The sequence below is a fragment of the Talpa europaea genome (genome assembly GCF_964194135.1).
Source record: "Talpa europaea genome assembly, chromosome: 6".
Classification (NCBI taxonomy): Eukaryota; Metazoa; Chordata; class Mammalia; order Eulipotyphla; family Talpidae; genus Talpa; species Talpa europaea.
The window spans coordinates 45,574,892-45,583,135 of NC_140072.1; the positions used below are offsets into that span (position 1 = coordinate 45,574,892).

An 8,244-nucleotide genomic window follows, 5' to 3' on the forward strand; every position below is an offset into this window, starting at 1 on the left:
AATAAAAGTCATTCAGATTAGAAAGGAAGACATACAACATTCTGCATAAGCAGATAACATCCTCCTATACATAGAGAGTCACAGATTGCCCCACTGTAAATATTTAGTAGATGTATGTGATATGTGCCTTCTCATAGTGTTTTTATATGTAATTTTTCCATTTCTTCTAAATGATATGACAATAAATGGTGCACAAGATGCCCTGTCATCACCTTAAATATTTTAGCTGTATTTACTTACAAGAAGGATACTCTTAGAAATGGGGAGGGAAAAAAGATACTTGCATACAAAACCCAGCGTAGCCATCAGGAAATTAACACTGCCTTAATAGTATAATCACTGATTCCAGTCACATTTCAAAGACTGCCTTAATGTTACACATTTAGGGCAAGGAGGGTGATGCCTAAAGAAAAATTTTTTTTTAATATTTAAAGAGCAGGTTTATTAGGGAAAGGGACAAGATTTGCTAAGGGAGGCCTGCATGGTTGCAGGCGGGCGGCCTTAAGGCGGGCGGCCTTAAGGAGAGCTTCCTCCGTTGAGGGAGGTCAGTGAAGAGAAGTCCCAGCAAGGCACAGATCAAGGGCAGGCAGGAAGGCTGCTGTCCTGCAGAGGGAGAGAGTTGGTGAAAGGAAGCACCTACATAGTCACAGGTGGGCAACAGAAAAGAAAATTAAATGGCCAACTATATCCAGGACCCCAGAAAACACTTTGCAGAGGTGATAAAGCCCAGAGAGGAGAGAGGCAGGCTCCCCCCCTCCTCTATCACCACCACCAACCTACAGACAGGCCTACAGAGCCCAAGGAGAGCAAGAAGCCCCCAGAGTGGGGGAATTCCAGAAAATTGGTGTGTTTCTAGATGACAAGGCAATTCCCCTAAATAGAACAGTGTTCTGAAAAAAAAAAAAAAAAAAAAAACCAAGTGGGGCCACCCTGCTGGCACAAGGGGTTAAAACAACCTATGAAGCTGTCAGCAGCCACTGCAACACGAGTTCAGTCTCCAGCTGGCTAGGGAGCAACCCACATGGCGCAGCAGACCTCTCCTGTATCATCCGCTGCTCTCCCCAGCAGTGTATTTCAGTCAATCTGCCTGTTCTGTTCCCCACTCTGTCTCTGGTGAATCCTCTCACCTCCCACAACTCTGGCCTGTACCCCAGTTCTCCGATGTATAAATAAATAAATCTTAAAAAAAAAAAAAAAAAAAACAAGTGCTCCCCGCCCCTGGAAGGAAGGGCAGAGCTGGTTGACATCTGCATGGCAACTGAGGTCGAACTGACATGGCAACTGAGGTCGAATCCTCTCCCTAGCCCTAATCTACTGCAAGGGCCAATAAAACTACGTTAGAAGGAGGGGTGAGTGACAAAGAAACTGCTACCTGGACCCATAGACTACACCCAGGATCACCTGTACAGTGCATTCCAGGAAGGGACAAAATGAACAGTTCCCGCACACCATTTAAGGTCAGAGGCCCAACAGTTTCCACCCACTTGTTCTTGCCAAGGACTCTGCCCACCTAAGGAGCCCTCCCTGAGTGTTGTTTTATTCTGTCTCTAAATAAACTGTGCTTTGTTTCTGCTAAAGACGTCGTTGTGAATTCTCACACCATGGTCAAGAACAGAGGAAATCCTAATCCAGGAACCCCAGAATTTGACAACACAACCAAATCTTTCATAGGTCTTTCTCCAAACCAGGATCACGTGTTAAAATTAAAATTTAAATTATCTCTTTAGTTTCCTTTTACCTAGAACAGCTCTTCAGTCTTTCCTTGTCTTCCATGATGGTGATATTCCTAAAGAGTACAGACCAGTTACTTTGTAGAACATCAGTTTGGATTGTCTGATGTTTCCTCATGATCTATGCATGTTTGGCAGGGACACCCAAAAAATATTGTGTTCTTCTCAGCTCATTGTATCATGAGACCCATGATGTTTACTTGTGCCATTAGTGGTGACATTAATTCATCACCTGTCTGGAGGTTTCTCCCCTATCAAGTTAATGAGTAATGGAATTTATTAATTATTATCATATTGGTAAATATTTTATGGTGATATACATTGTCACTTTGTCTACATTTATCAATTGACTCTACAATAAAGAAGCATTTTTCTTTTCTATTCCTTTTTTATTATCTATATAGATGTATTTATTATTTTTATTTTATTATTTATGTATAATTTATTATTTATCTATATGAATTCATAGATTATAATTTACTTATGAGTTACCATAAGTTATTGTCATGATCTATTTTGATCCTCAAATTTTCTTAGATTTCACTATCGAGACCCCCTTTAACTCTTTTTCTTTTTTGATTGAATGCTCCTCATTGCCTGTATCCACCTTCCCCTCTTCCAGCAACAATCTCTCCCAAACTTTCATGTCCATTTGTAACCAAATGATCAGGGAAAGGTGACCCCATTTTAGCCCCAGAGGTACACCCTGACTGGACTTATGCTAATGAGTGTATCCCACACCCCTGTGCGTAGTGATTGGTTCAAGTTGGTCACCCGACCGACACAGGCCAAGAAGAATCGAGGAGATGTCTTTTGGGTCATCTGGGAAAGAAGATTCCTTTCTCTTCCACGCGATCTACTAGAAGAGAGACTAACAAAGAACTCTGTCCCTTCTGATGTTATACTGTGAAGATGTAAAGTTTGGCCTGTGCAGTCATCTCAGCTGCCAAGAAGGAAGCCAGCCTGAGGTCAGTTTCCCTAGGCAGAGATGGGAAGAACTGAGAGTAGCTGAAAGCAGGACCAGAGTTCTAGTGACACTGTACACAAAAAGGTAATAAATTACTTTTTTTATTTAAGTCAGGATGAGCTTACAACCCTCCAAAAAAGCCTAGGTGATATGCTTCCCCAAAAGACCAAAAGAAGGTTGTCTACCTTGGGTAGGCCAAGCATGGACTTTTATTGCTTATAAACAAGATAACTCCAACCTGCTGGCCTCCCTAGTTGGTCTGGGAGCTTTTGGGGGCATATCACATTGTACCCCAGCCTCTTAGATTAAAGTGCGGGTTTGGCAAGTGCTCAATTAAGTATCTCATGACTAAGGTAGTCCTCCCTTATCCATGGGGGATAGCTTTCAAGACCCCAGTGATGCCTAAAACTGAGAATTATACTGAGCTTGACAGGTTTTGTTTTGTTTTGTTCCTATGCACGCAGAACTATGATAAAGCTCAGTTTCCAAAATGGGCACAGTAAGACATTAACAACAATAAAACAAAATGTCTTAATAAAAAGTACGTTAGTGTGGGCCCTCTCTCAAAACAACTACTGTATATATTCTCTACCCTCATGGACCACCAGTAACTTAAAGCAAATCCTCGGAAAGCGGAACCTTCCATGGGGGTGTGGGAGTGGGGGTGACTGTAATGTGTGAAAGCTGCTGAGTCTGTGTTGCTCATCATTAGGTCCAAGGAGCTAGAAAGTGTGTGGACACCCAACGGATATTTGTTGAATGAAGGCAAGTCACCCGAGTGTGGCTCTGAGCACCTCCCCTCAACTCTGCCAAAGGAAAAGACGCTGTGACTAAGCCTCCATGACATTTTATTCTCCTGAGAGGGCAAGGTCAGTAGTGGGAGTTAGGTGAGAGGGACTGGAGGGTAGACTCTGGCTTTAGGAAGGAAGGAGCTGGCAGAGGTTGCTGGAATTTCCGTGGTCTTCCCCAAGGTGGAGGCTCACATGGGACCTGGATTGGAGAGAAGAGACCGTTGTGGGCATGTTCAGAGGGTATTCAGGGGAAACAAGGGGTCAGAGTTACCAGTCCCTGCTCAACATACCCAGAGTCACATCCTAGCAATCAGTCAGGAGCCAGTGAGGTCATGGGGCTCTGAATGTAAAAGCTTCAGTTTGCAATAAAGGAAAAGTCAGGGTCTTCACACTACTTGGGGGTCTCAGATCTGCCAGCTTCAAGTCCCAAAGCATGAGTGAGTGCTCAGTGGGCTGCCAGAGCCAATCACGAGCCCCTTCTTAGCCCCTTCTCCTGCAGTGTGGCCTGTTTCCCCAGGCAAGGCTGGGTGGCCCTGAGGGAATAGACCCAGAGAGCCCTCTCTGCCCATCAGGATAGCCAAATCCAGCTCGCTGGCCTCTGAGATCATAGGAAAGAATGTGGCCCTGGCTCCTGTCCCCAAAGACCCCAGCTGGGCTGGAGGAATCGAGTCTGATTTGGGCTCTGATGTCTTCTGAATATCACGATCTGAGAACATTTCTTTGGTGACAAGCCTGTTTGATATCATCTCATTCAATCCTGATTCCAAACTCAGAAATGGTACAATTGCCCCCCTCAAAGATAAGGAGACAGAAGTTCAGGAAGGTTAAGTGATTTGTCCAAGGTCACACAGTTGAGGCAAAATGAAGACCAGATTTTAACCCAGGATTTCCTGTCTCTCAAGTCCCAACTTTTAATGAGTATTTCTCAAGGATTTCTAGCTCAAGTTCACCTACCCAACATCTCCACACTCTCTGTGCTGGGAATAGGAGGAGTGATGCACCATCACCAGGAAGTTTGGAGGGACACATATGAACTGCTTGTGACAGGTGTATTTTTAAACCAGGTGCACATGCTGGGGGAGGCTGGTGCCCTCAGGTCGGAGTCGCTGCTGTCACCTCTGCACTTACCTGCGCGAGGTTTGCACATTTTTATGTCCACACAGATGTCACGGGCATCTTTGCCTTCTATGAGGTCCTCGGAGATGACACTGAGATATTTTTTCATGATGTTTTTGCAGGGCTTTTTCAATAGCTTCATGCTGCTGCACACTTGGGTCGCAGCCTGAGCGATGCTGTCCTGCAAGAGCAATGCCAGGGCAGACATGGGAATCCAGCCAGCCCCACCCAGCTCTGCCACCCAGTGTATCTGGGCAGCTCTAACCACAAGAGTGCTGGGTGGCCCAATGGCCATGGAAGCAGAGGCAAGATCAGGCCCCATACCTGCTCCCCAAAACCCCTTCTGACCAGCAGGGGCTCTCGAGAGAAGGACAGTTGGCCCAACCAGGGTCTCAGCCCCCTGCACACCTGTCCCTATCTTTCGGGTAGAGAATGATGCCCATGGCTGCCAGACCCACATTAAAGGCTCTGCCTACATAGATTGCTGGGTCTAGGACAGACTGGAGGGTACACTTAGGGGGGTTGCACCTAGTGGGGGCCTCCACCTTAGGGGCAGGTGAGGAGGGTCAGAGCTCAGAGCCTAGACTGATTTGATTTTGAGGTGTCTTCTACTGCCATCTCAGCAGACAATATATCTGAGTTTTCTCAGTTGAGGGAAGCCCTGCAGTGCCAGGTTAGGGGAGCAAAGAAGAGGGAGCAAGGGTGGAACGATGCTCCTTGGTAGTAACATGCCACTGGTTAAATATGCTTTCAGTTTCAGAAGTGGAGCTAAAGGACGTTTCACTCTTGCACTTATTTAAAGGGTTTAGGGCGTTTACCAGACAGTGATTTCTAGCATCCCATGCCGCAGAAAGGAAAACTGAGACTAAGCACCTGCACGAGCACGCAGCCAGGAGAGGCAGATCTAGGATTTATCAGTACTGCCCAGAACCCTCAGGAACAGCCTCTCGGAGCTCTAACATTAGGCCAGCAGGTAAGGTGCCTTCCCCTTGGGGACAAGTTTCCTTTGAGAATAACATAAAATCCGGGGGCACAGTGCATGTCCGCCCACTTTCCCACTCCCAGTATGTCACATTCCACAGGATTCCCTGAAGCGCATCCATGAGAGGGGCTCAGACCTCGTCTAAGAAGTCCTGGCCCAAGGTGAGATTATCCCCAACCCCAGCAACAGCCCAGGACAGCGGTGCTAGGGGCCACCCAGCCCCCGCCAGCTACATTGACCAGCCTACCTCATTTAAATCTTCTCCCGCCAGTGACTTCAACTTTTCGATTATTTTTTTACAGGGCGAACAGGAGATGCGCAGCCACTCACTTTTGGTCAGCAGCTCATCCTGTCAGGAAAGGAAGCCCACATGGTGGTCTCTTATACATTCCAAGAGCCTCTGAGTGCCCAAGAAGAAGTGTTAAGGGTGGAACAAGGGTGGACAGGGTCACCTATGCTCCTTCTGTACTCTAGGGCCTGAACCAGGCTGGACGGCCCTTGTCCACCTTCCTGATACTCTTAGATGGGCAGAGAGACGTCAGAACTTGCCCTCAAACCCATAATACCTTTTCCAATCCAGCACTTGACGCTCTTCTGCTGTCTGGTCAGACCTGGAGGACCCTCTTGGGGAGCACCCAGAAATACATAGGTCACCTCCCTCCACCCAGGAACATTTCCCAGAGAGGCGAGGAAGGGGTTGCAGGAAGTGACCAGGAGCCAATCACATATGTACCTGGAGGTCCTCCTGGATCATGCTCTGGCAGGACGGCTCTCCCTCACATGGGCTGCTTGGCGCTTGGTCAGAGCTCTCAGAGGAAGAAAGACCTAGGGAAGGAAGAGCATCAGCCTCACTCAACAGGTTGAAGGGGAAGAACAGTCTAGTTCTCCTGGATGACAGGGATGCAGAGGGGTGACTAGGACCCAGGACAAAAGCACGGAGGCTGTCCTCCAGGAAGCCTCTCCTCACACTCTGCTGTGGGCTGCTTCAACCCATCCTCAGCAACAAAGGCATGCTCTCCAGTTCATTCTGGAAAGCCAGAAGGAAAAGACTACCCTCTGCCACCTCTAAACCTCCTCTCTTACCCTTTCTTTTTCTGTCTCTCTCACACACAAATACACACTCTCCTACAAACACACACAGATTTGGGAGCTGATCTGAAAGAAAGCTTCTCTCATCTCCCATCAAGAGATTTCCTTTTTTCTTTCTTTCCAAAAAGAATTCATGTCAGGGGCTCAACCCAAACCACACTCCCTTCCAGAAGTGTCCTTACCCTTAGGGAGGCCCTTGTAGCTCACACTGAACCCCCACAGACTGAGACAGAACAGGGTATGTGAAACAGAAAGTGAGTCTTGAATGATATTCATTCACCAGCCCTGCTGCCATAATCCTAGTCAGTATGGTCCAGAGAAAACGTCACACACACTGATGAGGACCAACGATCTTTATGACACAGATAAAGAGACACAGACCCATAGAGGAAACGGGAGTGTGGGGGCAGCTATTAGACCACACAGCATGACCGGCGAAGTCGGGATTAGAACACCCCTCCTCAGGTTGTCTCTCCCCATTGACCAGCTCACTGGGGTTGAATCTGGATCTGTGAAAAAGACCCAGCTGCCATGACGATGGTGAAGGGCCCAGGGACCTGGAGTGCCCACAGACCCGTGCTCAGAGCTCATCGAGCCCAAGAAAATGGGTGTGGAAGAGAGCTGTCAGGATCTACACTGAGGGGAATGTCCTTACCTGGGGTGTCCAGGAGCACAGAGACAAGGAGCAGGAGAGCCCAGGTGGTCATGGTGGGGCAGAGAGGTCCAGTGAATTGCCTGAGGAGACACAGCTAGGGCAGGACAGGCCCAGGGATTTGCACCCAGCCTGTTTGACTCCAGAATCCAAGTTCTCCCCTATACCCAACTGCCTCTGTTTCTAGGTTTACCCCGTAGAACTGCTTCCGTTTAACAGCCAGACACTGTTCCTCCCAATTATGTGGGTCAATTATGTGAACCTACACTAATGAAGCGGAAAGGGGCCCAGAAGATGACTCACATCTTTCTTTGTTGTGGGGGACTAGATAAAACCAGATATCCAGGAAGTGTTTATGTGGTGTATGTAGGGGATCAGGCCTCTGGGGTCCCATCTGAATATCATGTAGAACTCAGTACAGTTCAGAACTAACTGTTCAGTTTAAATGCACCCAACCCAGATGATCCATTCGGTGATGATGTGGCCGAGTAGTGGAAGACCAAAGCCCAAGCCACAGAAACAGCTAGAGCATGGAAGAGGCTATGCACCCTGAATAGTATTTAAATCCATCTGATCATCAAGTGGGCTTTGCTTCTCCTGTTTCAGCAAGACATCTTCCTTTTCTGTTTTCATTTTAACGGACACAGTCTTGGAAGCATTGCAGAATAAATGTCCACACATCTTTAGTCCTTTGGAGATGAAATGTTCACTAGAAAATCTGTCTTGTCCTGATACACTGCTCTAAAATAAAGCATGAGCAGAGGCTAGAAATATCATCCGGATGTTTCGAAACATTTCTAATGGGGCCCCTCTGCTTTTTTTCATTTCCCACATCGCGGTTTAAGTATAAAGCTCTGTGAATGAAGGTACTTGTCAGGGTTAGCTGCAGGGCTGAGGATGTTTTTTATTTTATTATT

At 47.1% G+C, this 8,244-nt stretch overlaps 1 protein-coding gene across 1 annotated transcript; it reads right to left on the reverse strand.

Annotated features, from left to right (window-relative positions):
* Positions 1 to 3,676: 3,676 nt before the first annotated feature.
* Positions 3,677 to 7,382, reverse strand: LOC311171757 (antimicrobial peptide NK-lysin-like; the record flags this gene model as incomplete). The annotated part of the gene is made up of 5 exons (XM_084234816.1): positions 3,677 to 3,687; positions 4,617 to 4,785; positions 5,834 to 5,935; positions 6,320 to 6,411; positions 7,331 to 7,382. The coding sequence occupies 5 exons, from the start codon at positions 7,380 to 7,382 to the stop codon at positions 3,677 to 3,679; spliced, it is 426 nt and encodes a 141-aa protein (XP_084090942.1).
* Between the last annotated feature and the right edge of the window lie 862 nt (positions 7,383 to 8,244).